Source organism: Diabrotica virgifera, chromosome 5 (genome assembly GCF_917563875.1).
Source record: "Diabrotica virgifera virgifera chromosome 5, PGI_DIABVI_V3a".
Classification (NCBI taxonomy): Eukaryota; Metazoa; Arthropoda; class Insecta; order Coleoptera; family Chrysomelidae; genus Diabrotica; species Diabrotica virgifera.
This window is the reverse complement of record NC_065447.1, coordinates 83,410,100-83,429,232: the sequence shown is the minus strand read 5'-3', so window position 1 is coordinate 83,429,232 and position 19,133 is coordinate 83,410,100. Positions and strand designations below refer to the sequence as shown.

At 32.1% G+C, this 19,133-nt stretch overlaps 1 protein-coding gene across 2 annotated transcripts in view; it reads right to left on the bottom strand.

Annotated features, from left to right (window-relative positions):
• The window catches only part of LOC114336997 (tetratricopeptide repeat protein 5-like), a 95,314-nt gene that overhangs the window by 24,826 nt on the left and 51,355 nt on the right, over window positions 1-19,133 (bottom strand). For both annotated transcript variants that reach the window (XM_050651470.1, XM_050651471.1), the window contains exons 6-7: window positions 4,354-4,529; window positions 3,647-3,791 (exon numbers count right to left, since the gene is read on the bottom strand). In XM_050651470.1, coding sequence (XP_050507427.1) covers window positions 3,647-3,791; window positions 4,354-4,529 — 321 coding nt within the window. The remainder of the gene's footprint in view (window positions 1-3,646; window positions 3,792-4,353; window positions 4,530-19,133) is intronic.

Sequence of the window (19,133 nt, the reverse complement as noted above, 5' to 3'; positions counted from 1 at the left end):
TAAAATGCACTAAATTATTTTACTTTCAAAATGAAATAAATATCTAACTTCTTTTTTAGAAAATTAGGCAAGATAAAAAAATGTAATACAAAAACCGAAAAATATCACTTAAAAAATGCTCTTCATAGTATAAAATCTAAGATGCAACCATCAGATATCAAATTTTGAGAATTTAATACGAGGTATGTCAAAAAATATGAATTTTGGTCAAGAGTAAAGTATCTTTACATTTCACAATTATTGAAAAATTTTCATAATAACAATTTTGGATATTGTGAAATATAAAGGTGCTTTACATACCTCGTATAAAAAAGGGACAAAATTTGATATGATGATTCCTTCTTATATTTTAGACTATGCAGAGGATTTTATAGAGAATAACTTTTTTCGTAAAATTGATAATAAAAAAGTTTCCCTATATTCTATATGGTTCCAAGTTACGCAGACATACAGTATCACAGCTCAATTTTTTTTTAATTTTCCAATTGTAACGTCACATTCGGATTCAACATAATCAAAACAAAATAGAAACATTTTTGATCAAGGTAAAATGATGAATTCATCGATATTTGTAAAATATTTAATACAAAACACTTTTTATTGTATAAACAATAAAAAATAACCACTTAGCGGCTAAATCTGCGAGAACTTTTTACTCTAACATATTTATAAACCAACAAAAATGGTCTTAGAAAAATATACGCTTGTTTGATTTTTTCTAAACAATGCAAGTTTTCCATCTACATTGACTCCCCTATAAATAATAAAATTAATATAAACACTTACCGAGCATATTTCTTTCAGCTATTGGTTTCTCTTCAAAATCCGATAGAAATGCCATCATTATTGCATTCCAAGCATTGAGTTTTATAAACTTGTTGCTATATTCCTCGCTTTTGCTGTCCCATATTGGTGGATATTTTTGTACCTCTGAAATTAGGTCTTCCGTGTTCATTTTTCTGTCAATTAGCTTTGACAAAATTTGCAATTTGTTGTCTATTTTGTTCTCTCCGTTTATTTTTTCTACCGTTGCTGTCAACTGTTGTACTTCGGAAGGGTTAACTTCTTCACTATTTACTTCATTATTTACTTGTTGCATTTTGAATTTTAATAGATTTTACAAAAATCACAAGATCACTCAGTATAGAAGTTAAATAAAAAAAGAAATACGAAGCACTCGATTACTCGATTACAATACAAATGAATTATTGGTGGCCGACACCAGTTGCTTAGTCAAATAGGGCCCATATGACACAATGCCCCGGCTTGGTGACGCCACCAGATCTGGTTACCCGGCTGGTGGTCGGGTTGGGTCACCAGAACGGCAACAATTTCTGGTGGTGCAACCAGTGGCCGTAGTTTAATAGGTCTCATTTACTTAAATGCCCCGTGACGTAATAAGTCACTGGTAGAGTAACTTGGTGGCGTCACCAGTGGCCTAATATAATAGCGGCCTTAAAGAATGCGCGACGTGTTTCCTGTAGTGTCTGCTACACGGTCCGCCGTTTTACAAATAATAATTTAATATGTATACAGTATGGTGCAAATGATAGGAATAAATTCGATATTTCGTAAACCGGCGACATTAAGGAAAAATCCCGAACAGGTCAATTTTTATTTTTAAATTTTGATATTTTAGACGTCATCTATCTGGGCGTGATGACGTAATCGATGATTTTTTTAAATGAGACTAGGGACTATGTGCTAGGTGCTAGCTCATTTGAAAGGTTATTCAATTCTCTATTCAGTAATGTAAACATTAACATAATTATTTATACAGGGTGTCCAAAAACAATTTATTAAATTAAATTAATTGACAAAAAAGAAGAATGTATGTAATTTATTTAATTCAAAATACTTTTTACTCTTATCATAAAACAAAAAAATGTTTATTTTAAAAATAAACGTTGATTTTCGCTTAAATTCAATGTTCAAGCCAGCACCCGCTAGGCACCTGCTTTTTGTAAGTTTGAACATTTAATTTAAGGCGATGGGTACATAATTCGCAAATATTTTACGGCTATCCCTACCTTTTCTGTCTTTACATGACAAATTACGTGTAGTAAAATTCACACGGGTATGGATATGTAAATATTACTAGAATGCCATTCTACTTGACAATGTCATAACTAACTTAAAGAGATGGCTTTTGAGTGTTCTTGGCTAACTGTTATTTTTTGTATAACTGCAAATTATTAATTCAGTTAATAAATGTGATAATTTTTTCACTAACTATGTATTCAGTGATTGTAATAATTTATATGTACCTACAACAAAAACTAATACTCAATCGAGAAAAGAGGAAAAGTGTTAAAGTGATTTTTTAATAATATATTGTTACTATGGAACGCTTACAATTTTGAACATCTTTAACAACAAAATACTTGGATCACAGAATATATCTTGATATATTCTCTGCTTCTATCTTCCATAAATAATACACAATAAATAACTTTTTATAAAGTTCATGTCTTAAATCAATTATTTATCAAATACTATATATCAATATTATTTAATCAACAACTCAAAATATTCCCGATTCATGTGAAATATTTAAAATTGTCACTGATTGTCAGTGTCTGACTGACATTATCCTGACAATATTCTATTCGACTGAGTGTGGTGTATGACAAAGATAGATTTGGAAAATATTACCACGGACATTGTGTTCATTTTTTTCGAATCCTGAAAAAACCAATAAATATTTTTGAAAAATCTAAACGTAGAATGAAAGACTAAATTATTACCGAGAGCCGAAAGTCACTTAGAATAAAAAAAAGTTTATTTTGAATGAGATATTTGAAATTAAAAATACCACTAAATTTTCTCTTAGTTTTTCACCCCTGTAACTTATTAAAATAAACATTATAGACGTCCTCAGGGACTTTCGGCCCTCGCATAAACGTAATCTTTCATTCTGCGTTTAAATGTTTCAAAAATACTAATTAGTTTTCTCAGGATTCGAAAAAAATGAATCCCCATTTGAATAGCATTGCATCCGAAAATACGTACCCATCCTCTTAAGCGAAAAGCAATGTTTATTTTTCAAATGAACATTTTTTCCCTGTTTTCTGACAGTAGTAAATGTATTTTAAATTAAAAAAATTACATACATTCTTCTTTTTCTGTCAATTAATTTAATTTAAAAAAATCGTTTTTGGACACCCTGTATAAATAATGATATTAATGCTTATATTACTGAATAGAGAATTAAATAATCTTTCAAATAAGGTATCACCCGAATCCTATTCTCATTTAAAAAATCATTGATTACGTCATCCCGCCCAGATGGATGACGTCACTCGTGTGATATATATGCCAAAATATTTACGAAATAACGAATTTATTCCTTTCATTTGCACCATACTGTGTATCCGTACCAGGTATCTAAGAGACTCATTAATATTTAGCTCAGCTAGGTGCTATTGTTGGAGGTGTGAAATTACATAAACAAGGGATCATTTTATAAAACAGGTAGATATCTCGTCTATGGAATTCCACGCCTCCAAAAATACCACCCCTCTGAGCTGAATATAATGAGTCTCTTAGATAGCTGGTACTACTTTACTCATATACAATAAATATTCTAGGGATCTTCTAAAAATACTGAGGTTAAGTATAATAAGTATCAATATTATTTACTTACAATATTTTTATAACTAAAATCAACATCAGTCACAAATGGTTCTGCTATAGCTACTGAATCGCCTATGATAACACCTTTTCCGTCAGCTATATTAAATATTGTCACCACTACACATGTTCCATCTTTGTCAACCATACAAAAGGTACTAAAAATAAAAGATAAAAATGCATGTACTGAAACATAAATTTGCAGAATGTTAGATTTTAAATATCTCACTATTTTAAAAATACATTTTTTAAGGATATATCTTGGTTTGTTACGTTCAAAATTAAATAAAGTAATTCTTAAGAAAAAGACAGTTTTTGCTTCCTTTCGATTCAGAGGAATGCACAATCCCTAGACAGCTGTTTCTCTCTTACAGACTTGCTTAGTAGAGATAGCGTGCACACCTCTGAAGCAAAACGAAGCCAAACTTTTTATGGTCGTTTTCACGGCCCTCACGGGTATTCTTGGCAATACTTGCTGTTGGCCTTATTGGCATTGCCACAAAAGTTGATTTGAGCCAGTCTTTAGGGACAATTCCTCTCTTACAATATATACAGTGGAGCAAATTTAACAGAAGTGCGAAAGGTCCATCTTCTTCCAGAGTTTTTAAAACCTCTATCTATATTCCATCTGGTCCCGGCGTCTTTTCATTTTTTCACCTGCTATGGCGCGTAAGTATTTCTGAAAACACAAACTAATAATTATTATAATATTTTACTTACAAAGGTACAGTATCTTCATTTCTAACAGAACATACTACTTTTCCTAAAACCACGATTTCTTCATTTATACCGTCTTTTAAGTGTTTTAATTTACTTTCAACCAATTTTACTTTCGTCCCATTCGGTGATGTGTAGGTACCACCGCCATATGGACCAAGTTGTTTGGAGTCAATGGACTAGAAGAAAAATTACTATTATCAGAAAAATTGCGACGCAGACATAATAGGTGCGTTCGCGGGTACAGTTGACAAATTGTCGCCGACAATTTCTAACCTCACTTAATATAAATAATACTGTTAAAAGATAAATAAACAAGGTATATTTACTTTTAATTAATATTTAACAGTAATTATTAAATTCTTCTTCTTAACGTGCCCTATCAAGTCCCCTTGACGTTGGCGATTAACACGGCGAAACTGTCTCTGTCTCGAGCTATTCTAAATAGGTGTTCTGCTTTCTTTATTCCTGTCCACTCCCGGATATTCTTCAACCAAGAGGCCTGCTTTCTACCAATTCCTCTGCGTCCTTCGATTTTACCCATCATAATAAGTTGAAGAATATTATACCGGTCTCCCCTTACTACGTGTCCAAAATAGGCCATCTTTCTATATTTGATGTTATCAAGCAGCTCGCGGGTAGCATTTGCTCTCTTAAGGACTGCCACATTTGTCAGCATAGCCGTCCATGGTATTTTCAGAATACGTCTGTGCAGCCACATTTCAAAGGCCTCCAAACGGTTAATGGTGGATATTTTTAATGTCCATGCTTCGACACCATACAAGAGGACTGACCAAATGTAGCATTTAATCATGCGCTTTCGAAGTTGAAGTTGCAAGGTATCATTACAGAAGAATGACCTCATTTTTAAAAATGTGGTGCGGGCTATCTCGATTCTACATTTTATCTCTTTATCTGGATCTAGTTGTTCAGTAATATGGCAACCAAGATATTTAAAACTGGGTACTCTTTGAATTATATGACCATCAACATATAAACGTGAATCTTGATGGGCCAAACGGCTAAATACCATGTATTTTGTTTTTGAACAGTTTATATTTAGGCCAAACTCTCTTCCCACTGTGTCAATGGCATTTAAAAGGTGTTGTAATCCATTCATATCATCACTTAAAATAACTGTATCGTCTGCATATCTGATTGTGTTTATCAGAATTCCATTAACCTTCACACCCCATTCCAAATTATGCAGCGCTTCCTTAAATATTCTATCTGAATACAAATTGAACAACAGTGGGGACAGTATACAACCCTGTCTGACACCTCTTTGTATTTTGCATATTTCTGTTGATTTTCCATTTATGCAAGCTGTCGCTGTTTGACGCCAGTATAATTTTTCTAAGATTCGCACATCTTGACTATCAACTCCTTTATCCTTTAATATTTTAATTAATTTGTGATGTTGTACTCGATCAAAGGCCTTCTCGTAGTCAATAAATACAGCAAAGACGTCTTTCCTTTGATCTCGGCATTTCTGCAATAACACATTTAGTGCAAAGAGTGCGTCCCGGGTTCCCAGTCCATTTCTGAAGCCAAATTGTGTTTCATCCTGGTCTTCTTCACATTTATCTCTGATTCTACTGTGGATGATACGTAGAAAGATTTTCAAGGTGTGGCTCATAAGGCTTATCATTCTATAGTCGCTACAGTTTTTCGGACGTTGTTTTTTTGGTAGGGTTATGAATTCGGACTTTAACCAATCTTCAGGGATATCACCAGTCGAATAAACATCATTGAAAAGTTTGACTAGTATTCCAATGTTTTCCTCATTTATGAGCTTTAACATTTCTGTAGGTATGTTGTCGGGACCAACGGCTTTCTTGTTTTTTGCCAATTTTATAGCATGTTGTATTTCTGATTTTAGTATTTCTGGTCCTTCACCTTCATCTAAAGTGTCCAGTTCTTCGGGTCTATCATCATTATACAGTTCATTTATATAATTATACCAGGTAGTTCGAATTTCGTGTTCATCTATTATCATTTTTCCCGACGAATCGGTTATAGTATGTGGAGTTTTCTTATAATAAAGACCAGCTACTTCTCTAACTTTTTTAAACATATTAAACGTATCATGTTTTTCATTCAACTTTTCTAATTCCTTGCATTTATCCTCCATCCATTTTTCTTTAGCTACCTTTATTTTTTGTTTAATTAGTTTCTGTTTTTCTTTGTATTCTGTTTTGTTATATTTCAGTTTTCTTCTCTGCTCCATCAATTCCAGGATTTCATCAGTCATCCATTGTTGTTTTTTGTGCCTCTGCATCGTTGTTGTATATTTTTCCATTACTTTCCAGGTAAGATCTTTAAACGTGTTCCATATTTCTGTATTGTTTTCATTTGTTGAATTCTTTAGCTGATTATTCAGGTCATTTTCTATTAGCGTTTTGTTGGATGCTGATATATGTAATTTTGGTGTTTTGGGGCTTTCTTCGACTTTTTTGAGCTTCACTTGGATGTCAGCTATTAGAGGGTTATGGTCTGAACCGATATCTGCACCAGGATATGTCGTTGATCTCTTGACACCATTCTTAAATCTCTTGTTTACTAGAATATAATCTATCTGATTTCTAATTATATGAAGTGAGTTATCTCCTGGTCCCTTCCATGTATATAATCTTCTTTTGTGTAATTTGAACCATGTATTTGCGATTATCATGTCATGTTCTTGACAGAACTGGTATAATCTATCGCCTCTTTCATTGCTCTCCCCTAGTCCATATTCACCTACCAGGTCAGATCTTCGTCCTTGACCAATTTTCGCGTTAAAATCTCCAATAATATATGTGATTTCGTTCCTTTTTAGATTGTTAAGTGTCTGTTTTAATTGACTGTAGAATGATTCAACATCATTGTCATATTTCTTTTCTGAAGTAGGGGCATATATCTGGATAACATTGACATTAAATGGTTTACTATTTAATTGGAGTATCGCTAGTCTGTCGTTTACAGGTACAAAATTTTACTATGATGTACGTCATCTTCTACACTTCCAGAATAGTATAGTGTGCCTTCATTTTGTTCACATGTTCCCGCTCCAGGCCAGCGGAGCTCACTTATGCCCATTATATCAATTTTTAAGCGTTTAACCTCTTGAACTAAGTTACTGAGCTTGCCTGCTGCATAGAGGCTTTTAACATTCCATGTGCCTAATCTGATTGTACTGCTAGACATTTTTAAAGTTGTCGTACTTTTTAAATTGTAGGGCTTTCGTGTGGTGACGACCGGGAAGGCCCTACAGTCTGGTGCGCACCCTTCCCTGCCGGATCTTGGTTTCCGAGATCCATGATCAGTAATACTCTGATTATGTTTAGATTGCGCCATGTTAACTTTACTCGGGAGAAATAATTGGAGTGGTTTCCCGTTGCCTTCCCCAATTATTAAATTATACTAGGTAAATATACCTTGTATATGTATCTATTAACGATATTATTTATATCATTTTAAAGTGCGCATGCGTTTTGCTGCTAATTTGTCGCCGACTAGTCGTCGACAGGCACCCGCGAACGCACTTAATATTAAAAAATCTTAAAGAAAAAGAAAGCATATTTTATATTTTAAAATTATCCAAAATGATTTATTGAAACGTCCATTGGTTTTCGGTTGTATCAGACCATCATCAGTGGTTCCACTAGGATCCAATCAGCAACAATAATCTGCAAGTTAGAAACTCATAGGATGTATAGGGGCCGCTTCAGTTCTACATGTTTATAACGAGATTTGCCCCCTTATTTTCAAAGCCGAATTAAAAGGTTGAGAAATGTTTTACGCATTTGTTTGCATCAGAATATAAAAGTATAAGTCTTTAGAGAGGGATTGGGTCTAGGATTAACTCTCCACGATTTTTTTTTCAAAAAGTTATAGCTTTCGACATTTGGCCTCTCGGAATAAACAATTTATCATATCTAAGCAACAAGTTCACCAATCGGACTTTTTAAGTTTTTTCTCTTTGGAAAAAATAAAAAAATATATATTTTTACAATAAATAATGCAATGGCAAAAAACGGCAATTTTGGACTTTTCGCAGGCTGTTTTGCAACAAGTTAACGAAACTAAACTTGCCATAGCTCAAATTGTAGGTTTTTTAATTTACTACAACTTTCTATTTAAAAATTTTTCTCCAAAATGAATATCCTAAGCGGTAAAATTAAAAATCTTTAAAAATTGCAAATTTAACAAATGAAATACGTCATAAAGAAAAAAGCTCCCAAAATTTCTGGTTACATTTTAGTAGAAGTTATTCCTGGCACCGTCCTTTACAATACCTGATAGGTTTCAAAAATTCCTGAATTATATCCTGAAATCGATTTATATCCTGAAATCCGAATTTTCACCCAAAGCTTGGACTATATGTAATAAAATATGTCTAGTGGCTGTAATTTCAGTGTACTCGACTAAAAAATTCTAAAAAGGAACATACCTACGACGTAAATATTTCGTGTTGGTATCATGTGACGTCACGTGCTATAACGTGAATGACGTGTAACGGTATCTATATTGTATGGACTGTACAAAGAGGTTTAAAAATCTTTGTTCTATATATGTATTAAAACTTATTTAAGTATGTATAAAAAAATGAGATAATGTCGATGATTAGAGATGTTCCTAAAAGGGAACATTTTGAACCCTTCATTTAAAATGGCGACAACTAGTGTACCTGACCAGAGCAGTAACAGCTAAGTGATACCTAAATGTACGAAATTAAATATAAAGAAGTTAATGGATAGCAAAGAAATAGACCAGGGTAATAAGCTGGAAATAGACCATGTTCGGGACACTCAAAGATCCAGGTAGCTGACTACTTTTTTAGTTATTGTAGACCTATAGGAAGAAAACCTACCTGTTTCGTGCCTAAAGTTCGCGTCCGTTTTTGATGATTAACAATTTAGTGCAAAAATCGCGATTTTTTCGATTTTTTGCACCCCATTCAAAAGCTAAATAGTGGACATTAAACTACAAAATTTATTTTTTTAGAACATTGAAAAACCTTCAAAATGCCGATTTTTGAAAGTTAAAAAGTTAATTTGTTGCTACAAACTACAAAATAAGTGAAAATCGTTATTTATTAATAACTTTTACTAAAACTACTTTAGAACTTTAGGGTTTCACCCAAAGTTGTGTATTGGGGTACTTAACAAACCCTTAAAATTTGAGACCGATCCATTAATTAGTTTAAAAGCTAAGTTCTATTTGTTTATCCAAGAGACCTTTATTTTGCAATAACATAAGACAGAAAATAATGAAGATAATGCAATTCTGCGTATGTCAAATGAAAGTAGAAAAGTGATGCTATCAAAATGTACTAAAAAAAGATAAAAAACTTATCTAATAGTCAAAAATAGTAATGCCAAATTTTTGAAATTTTGTAGTTTATAAACATTTAGAACAACTTTAAAAATATTGTCCGTAGAAAAAATCATTTTACATATTCGAAAAGTTGGTATTCTACACGAATTTTTAAAAATGTTGTTCAGTTGGTGACTCGTTGTGGTAAGTGGAGGGGGAGCTGGGAGCCGACAAATGCACGAGTTGAAAAACTAAAAAAAAGCAACTTAAAACTACTATCATTTTTTATATCTCGGGATCTACTGACTATATTTTGATCTTTCCTTTTTTAATTTGTATGTAATTGTTCTGTACATTACAAATATGTAATTTGTCTATTTGCAATTTGACATTTATTAATTAATAAATAATCTAATTTGTTTAAACAATTTTTGAATAAATAATTTTTCCCCAAAAATCCATGTTTTTAATCAGACTATCATTATTAATCATAGAAAAAGTTAAGTTATACTTTAATAAATAAATTATCTTCAATAAATAATTATCTAATAAAAATAATTTATTCGTTAAAGTGAACTTTAACGTTTTGTATGATCATTAATGATACTAAAATTAAAAAAATAGATTTTTGTAAAAAAATATTTTTTCAAGAATTGTTTAAACAAATTAGACTGATTATTAATTAATAAATTTATAAACAAATTGCATATTTGTAATGTACGTAAAAATTACATACAAATTAAAAAAAGAAAGATGAAAATCCATTGAGTTGATCCGGAGATACAGAAAATTGTATTAGTTTGAAATTGCTTTTTCGGTATTTTAACTCGGTGGATTCGTAGGTTCCCCCTAGTAACCGTTTGTGAAGATACAATGTTTATGCAAAATTTTTAAGAAAAAATATAAATCCCATTATTTAAAATGGCATCAAAGAAATTCCTTAATTATTATAAACAAATTAGCTGTGAATTAAAAAAACAAATGGCTAACTTTGTCCCTAATGAACCCAGGCTAAATTTTTTTATATGAAAATTCGTGTTAAAATACTAGCTTTCCGAATATATAAAAAGATTGTTCCTACGGTCAATATTTGTCAAGTTATTCCAAATGTTCATAAACTGCAAAATTTCAAAAATTTTTCATTAGGATTTTTGATTATATTGATTAATTTTTTCATCTTTTTTAATACATTTTGATACTATCAGTCTTCTACTTTCGTTTGGCATACCCAGAATTGCCCAATGTTTATTATTTTCTGTCTTATGTTATGGCAAAATAAATGTCTCTGGGATAAACAAATAGAATAACTTTTAAACTAATTAATGGATCGGTCTCAAATTTTTAGGGTTTGTTAAGTACCAAAATAACCAACTTTGGGTGAAAACCTAAAATTCTAAGTTAAATTCAGTAAAAGTTATTAACAAATATCGATTTTCATTTATTTTGCAATTTGTGAAGCAAAAATTAACTTTTTCACTTTCAAAAATCGGTATTTTGAAGGTTTTTCAATGTTCTAAAAAATTAAATTTTGTAGTTTTATGTCAATTGTTTAGCTTTTGAATAGGGTGCAAAAAATCGAAAAAATCGCGATTTTTGCAATAAATTGATAATAATTAAAAACGGACGCGAACTCTAGGCAGGAAACAGGTAGATTTTCTTCCTATAGGTCTACAATAACTAAAAAAGTAGTCAGCTACCTGGTTCTTTGAGTGTCCTGAGAAAATCCTTATTACCCTGGACTAAAACGACTCAAAGATAATTAGACACAGCAACAAAAAACTGTTTCAAATTTAACAACACCTCCTGGCTATCAAACCTACTTCTAATTAAAAAACCACAATTATAACTAAAAGATATCATCACGTCAATCACATTCACGGCAATCAAGATATATATGCGTATTTTATTGACTATAATAAAGCATTCGACAAAGTCCGACATGAACCATTAATGCATGTCCTAAAATCAAAGAAGATAGACTACAGGGACATCAGGATTATATCGAAATTATACTATAAGCTGCGAGCAAAAGTACGTGTTAACGAACAGCTGCCAGAGGAAATTGAAATCAGTCGTGAGGTGAGACAGGGATACGTGTTGTCGCCAATTCTTTTTAATGCCTACTCGGGAACCATCTGGAGCTGAAATAAAGGTAAATGGAGTTCCTGTTAACAACATTAAAATATTGAGCATCCTCAGAAGCTGGTTGACCAAAATAATGGAGTATGGACGAGAATCCGGTTTATGCTTGAATTAGCAACAGCACTAGATATGGCGATTGTTAACACATTCTTTAAAAAGAGAGAAACTCAACTTATTACGTACAAAAGTGGACAACATCAATCCCAAATAGACTATTTCATGATAAGGAAAGAAGAATACGCGAATGCAAGGACTGCAAGGTAATAGTTAGTGAGACAGTAAGCCAACAACATAAGCTGCTTGTTCTGGACATCGAAGTAAAAAGTGAAACTAAACCAAAATATCGGAGAGGACCACAAAAAATCAAGTGGTAGATGCTAAAAGAGAAAGAAGATCTATTTAGAATAGTAGAGAAAATATGTTGGAACATGAAAGGAAGCCCTACTACAATTTGGAGAAAAATGGCCAGTAGTATTAGAGAAACTGCTATTGAAATACTGGGGAAAACGTCAGGAAAAAAGTTTGAGGATAAAGAGACTTGGTGGTGGTCAAATGAAGTTCAAGGAAAAATAAAAGAGAAGGGAAAATTATATAAAACGTGGCAAGAAACCAGATCCAACACAGATCTTCAAAACTATATGGTCGCGAAAAAGGAAGCGAAAGTAGCAGTAGCAAAAGCTAAAGCAGAAGCGTATTCAAACCTATACGATCAACTCGATACCGGGTAAGGCGAAACGAAGTTATATATAAAATAGCCAAACAGAGAGCAAAGAAAGCAAAAGATTTTAATCAGATTAGATGTATCTGAGAGGAAAATAATAAAATACTAGTTCACGAAAAGGATGTCAAAAAGAGATGGAGAAAGTACTTTGACAGCTTATTAAATGAAGAATTTGACAGACAGCCTGTGGAGTTAACGGAGACAGTAGCAGCAATGGTCACCAAAATAACAAACGAGGAAGTGGCTCAAGCGCTTCAAAAAATAAAGAAAGGAAAAGCGGTAGGACCAGATGATATTCCTGGGGAAGTATGGAAAGCATTGGGAGCGACAGGAAAAAGGTGGCTAGCAGGTTTATTTAATAGAATTATGGAAGTTGGACAAATGCCAGACGAATGGAGAAGCAGTATACTAGTACCTGTCTACAAAAACAAGGGTGATATACAGCTGTGTACAAACTACAGGGCTATAAAACTGCTTAGCCACACCATGAAAATATGGGAGAGAGTAATTGATAGACGGATACGTGAAGAGACCGACATATCCGAGAATCAATTTGGCTTTATGCAGGGCAGATCAACAACAGACGCAATTTTCATTATAAGGCAGTTGATGGAAAATACAGGAGTAAAGAAACAAACGCTCATATGGTATTCATTGATCTTGAGAAAGCATATGATAGAGTTCCTCGAGAGATTCTGTGGTGGGCACTCAATAAGAAAGGAGTCCCTGGTGCATATGTAAAGATTGTGAGGGATATGTATGAGGGAGTAACGACTAGTGTTAGGACAGGCGTGGGAGAGATTGATAAATTTCTAGTGAAAGTAGGATTGCAACAAGGCTCGGTGCTTAGTCCGTATTTATTCTCATTAGTTTTGGACCAGATAACAGCGAAACTACAGAGTAACATTCTATGGTGCTTAATGTATGCTGATGATGTCGTGTTAGTAGGAAATAGTGAAAGAGATTTAAAACAAAAACTGGAACAGTGGACACGAGCTCTGGAGGAAAAAGGTTTAAAACTTAGTAGGACAAAGACATAGTATAGTTCTTTTCATGAGGATTTTTCAGTGCGTCACAAATGATAGAAAAAAAGGTAAGTCCGTGATAATATACATTTATAACATTTATTCTAACATGACATTTTAGTTAAATCTGACAGTTGTCAAATTTTATTTGAAATTGGGCATAAAAACAAATCAATTGTCTTTATTGCATTTATAAAATGGTATTTTCTTTGATTTGTATAGTCTTATAGATTGTACAGATTATATTCGTAGATATATTATATAATCAGTAAATAATTTTTTTTCTATTATAGCGCCATCTATCGACAACTAGAATAATCACCGAACTAGAATAATTACCAAAGTAATCACCGACGTGCCTTTTTTTCTGTCATATACAATTTAATGCGTTAGAAAGAAATCGAAAAACTGTGACGCACTGAAAAATGCTCATGAGAAAAAGTTTATTTGGAATGTTCATTTAAAGATAGAGTTACTACAAATAAAATGGTACCTTTGGATGGTGAACTGATTGTAAAAAGCAATAGTTTTAAGTACCTGGGATCGGTATTACAGAGTAATGGAGAAATAGATGGAGATGCATGCAGTAGAATTAGGGCTGGATGGATGAAGTGGAAGGAAGCGTGTGGTGTGTTGTGTGACAGAAAAGTTCCAATGAAGTGAAAGGAAAATTCTATAAAACAGCCATAAGACCGGCTATGATGTACGGAACTGAATGTTGGGCAGTGAAAAAGAAAGAGGAACAACAAATGCATGTGGCGGAGATGAGAATGCTTAGATGAATGAGTGGAGTGACAAGAAAGAATAAAATTAAAAATGAGTATATTAGGGGAAGTCTAGGTGTGGCACCAATTGATGCCAAAATGAGAGAGCATAGGTTGAGATGGTTTGGTCATGTTCAACGTCGAGACGTTAATCATCCAATACGAAGAGTAGCTGAAATGTAGATTCCTGGATGGAGTAGGAGAGGAAGACCAAAGAAGACGGGGGGAGAGGATTAGGCAGGACATGTTGGTAAAGGGGACTAATATTGATATGACCCAGGATAGAATTGTGTGGAGAAATGCAATTAGGGAAGCCGACCCCGCATAGGGATAAGGCAAAGAGAATGATGATGGACAAGAATACGGTTTAACAATGAACGTCAAGAAGAAAAAATGTATGAGAATATCGAGAACTCAAAGAAATAACGAGAATCTTTTCATTTATTTATTTATTTATTTATTTATTTATTTATAAAAATCCAAACAGGTCCTAAAACCTTTTTACATGGACAGTTATAATCATAAACTTTATATAACAAATATAACTAATATATACAGTCATTAGCACAACTATTGATAGGCAGATATAGAAGACTTTAACACAAAAACAGCTAGACTAATGATATCTATTATCCATCTACTAGTTTAAAGTGCTCTTGCACTATATGTCTATAGCAACCAACTGACATTGTAAAATCAATGTTTTTTACTAAATTTATATCGTTCGCTAGTTTCAACATGGCCTCTAGAGGAGAGCAAACAGATGTTCTTATTTTTCCAAACAACAACTGATATCTCGTTGCTTTTCGAGGAACATTAAATGGTATCCGCATTCGTAAATCAATTGTACCTGAAATATTATTAATTATTTTATATAAAATCATTGCCATTACAAATTTGCGCCTACTAGTCAAAGACAAAACTTCAAATTTTTTCCTTAGCATGTTTGATCTTATGGTTCCATAAATAGGCCATCGATGATGATTTTTGAAATACAAATAACGAAGAAACTTATTCTGAACTTTTTCTAGTGCCTCTAAATGTACTTGAGGTTGTTGTCCCCAAATAATGGAACCAAATTCTAATATTGGTCTAACTAAAGTATTATATAATATTTTTATACCCTTAATACTAGTAAAATCGCAAGTTTGTCGACATATAAAACCCAGCATACGGTTCGCTCGTTTTGCAGCTTTACCAATATGTGTAGCAAATGACAGTTGTTTATTATAAATCAAACCTAAATCCTTGACCTCACTGGTCCTTTTTAAAACATTCAGTCCTATTAAATAATCAAATACTATTGGTTCTCTTTTACGGGTAATAGACATAACGTAGCACTTATTTATATTGAATTTGATCTTATTATTGTCACCCCATAATAAAATGTTCTCAATATCCCTTTGAATCATTACGCAATCCCTAACAGTTTGAATTATTTTGAATAACTTAAAATCATCTGCAAATAATAAGTAATCTGAATACTGGATGACTTTTGCTAAATCATTTATAAACATTAAGAACAAAAGTGTTCCAAGATTAGACCCTTGTGGTACTCCCGAGTTAGCCTTAAATTTACCAGAAGTATTTCCATTGTGTTTTACAACAAAACTTCTATTCTGCAAATAACTTTTAAATAACTTTATTAGATTATCAGATAAGCCAAAATTACATAACTTTCTTAAAAGAACATCGTGTTTTACTTTATCAAAGGCTTTTTCGAAATCCGTATACACTACATCCAATTGCAATTGTTTTTCTAACGCATTGTTTGCAGACTCGGTGAATGAAATAAAACTTGTGTTTATCGAGCGACCCGACATAAAACCATGTTGATGATCATTAATACTATTTTTGACGTGATTATATACATGAGCATGCAATATTTGTTCGAAAATCTTTGATGGAGCACACATAATAGCGACTCCTCTATAATTTTCAATATCTCTTTTGTTGCCCGCCTTAAATATTGGAGTAATTGAAGATAGTTTCCATTTTTCTGGAAATTTTGAATAAGTTATTATTAGATTAAAAATATGTAATAATGGTAACTTTAACCACTCTTGGCATGCCTTTAAAATATACGGGGGGATGCCATCTATACCGGCAGCTTTCTTTGGTTTCAGCTTTTTGACTGCATTATCATAATCTACGCTTGTTATTGATGGTAAATTCAAAACATTGATATTACTAATAATATTTGTAAAATTAGTGTTATAGCTAGAAATGTCGGTAGAATAAACAGATTCAAAATATTTCGCAAACTCATTAGCAGTATCACTCTGATTTATTTCTTTACCCCCAAAATAAAATATTTCTGTTTGATTAGACTTAGAATTCTTATTATTATTGAAATTCCAGAAATTGTTAAACTCATTTTCTATATTTTCCTCAATTTGCCGTATATATTTCCTGTGCTCTATGTTAATTAATGATTTCAGTTTTTTCTGGTCTCTATAAATTGATTGTTAAAATAAATTGAAACATGTCTTAACTTTCTAAAATTATTTTTTTGTTTGAGCAACTTTTTGATATCAGGCGTAAACCATTTCGGAAAATTAGAATAATTCTTATAAATATTATATTGTGGTACAGATCCTTCAAATACATTAAGTACTTTTGAGTAAAAGATATCTAGAGCTTTATCTACCTCTATTTCCTCTGTTACAGCTTCCCACGTCATATTTCTCATCAAATCACACATCAAATCAAAATTTGCTTTTTTAAAATTAAATCTATTACCAACTAACTTATCTGTTTGTCTAAAACTTGATACTGTAAATGAAAGTTGAATTTCCAGAGATAGATGTAACCTATCTTCCTTTACTAACGGTAACTGCTCTTGACATACCTTACAACTATTTATATTATCTGCAGATGCTACTACTTGATCTAAAGTTTTGCCCTGCCAGTTTTTTACATTGTTATAAAGCAAAAATGAATTAAAATTTAAAAACTCAATCATACTTTTAAACTTAGCACTTCCATAGTAAAATCTAGATTTTCGGTTCCTTTAATTTCTGCAATATTGAAGTCGCCAAAAATAAACGTGTTATTAATATCAGTAATATGTGTTTGTAACAATTCGAAGCAATTCGCATAGTCATGTAATTTACAATCTGGTGGAATATACACTCCAATTAATTTTATACTTAATTTGTTATTAATTTTTAAATCCGCAACCAAAATTTCAAAAGATGAACAATGTTGTGTTACTTTTAAAATCTTATGCTCCTTTTTTATTACCATTAATACTCCTCCTCCCTTAGTTTTGCCAGAAATCTCCTGGTTTCTGTCAGATCTCAATAAGTTAAATACATTTATATCAATTAGTTCTCCATCAACCATATCCTCCCGAAGCCATGTTTCTACAGCTACTACTACATCATAATTACCTTCCAAGCAATTTTTATAGAATTCCGCAGTTTTCGTGTTCAGTCCCCTACAATTCTGAAAGTTTATGTGAATCCCTGTCATGAATTGAGTTGTCCCCTGATATCAAATCCTAATCATATTATATTTATTATTTAATATATATTTTTTTACACCTATTTTATTTCTACTATACCGTAGTAAATTCTTTTCATAAATTTTTGACAAACCAAATAACTTAAAACAACAATTGAAATAATTTAAAACATCCAGTTTTTCTATAAGTAACTCATTAACAACATCAATATTTTTATCCTCTTATACACTACAAACCAAAATCAACGAATTTAAGTTCCAAATTAATATATCTAAATTACTATCAACAAAAACTTATCAGTCACTAATATACACATTACAGAAACTTTGAGTATAAAGTAGCCCACACACGTTAATTGTCAAGATCCGATTCGCAAGTAATCACTTTAATTTCATCACTCTTCTTTATAAATACTCTACCATCGTAACTCCATGCCTCAGTCTTCCCGAACTTACTCCTTGCCTTCTTCAATAATGAATACCTATGTTTCGTTAGATCTTCATTCACAAATATTTTTGTTTCTCTTAATTGTCTTCTAGCACTTAGAATTTCCTTTTTCTTCAAATAAGAACTAAAGTCTACCACCACTGTTCTCGATTTATTAGTTTGCAAGTTTAATTTACCTTGTCTGTATAAATTAGAAATTTCGCTGGAATTGCATTTTATTTTCAATGTGTTGTTTATAATATTTATGACAACGGACATCAAATTTTCATTATTAGTCTCATTAATGCCATCAAAACGCAGGTTCCTTTTCTTTTGAAGTGCCTCTATGGCATCAATTGTTTTTGCTATGTTGCTAATTTCTGTTGTGTGTGTTTCTATGTTTGTTTTCATATTTAATATTTGTTGTGATACATCATTAAGTGTATCCTGAACTGCATCAAATTTTTTCTCCAAATCATCAAATTTTTTCTCCAAATTATCTAAATTCTGGTCCAGTTTTGTCATAAACTTTTGACATACTTTTGATATTATGACTTCTAAACTGTTTTCGTCCAAAGAAGCACCACTTGATAAGATTCCGCTTCTAGTTTTTGTTGCCATTATACGTGTATGGATCCCTTTAGCAGTTATTAATTTAATATTCACCAATACACTGTATTACTGTAATTGCTCAAATGTCTCTATTAATTAGTATATTTCTAACTTACTTGGACCTTCACTAAGTACTGCAACATCAGTTGTCACCACTCAACAAAGATGAGAACTTTATTACTGAAGCGAATTACTACTTATTTTAAAAATTTCGGGAGCACTCATATACACGACTATTCACAACAAGTGACCATGACTTTATTGGTTCATAAACGGAACCAATGTCGAACGAGAAATATTCTTATCTTGGAACAATAATCTAC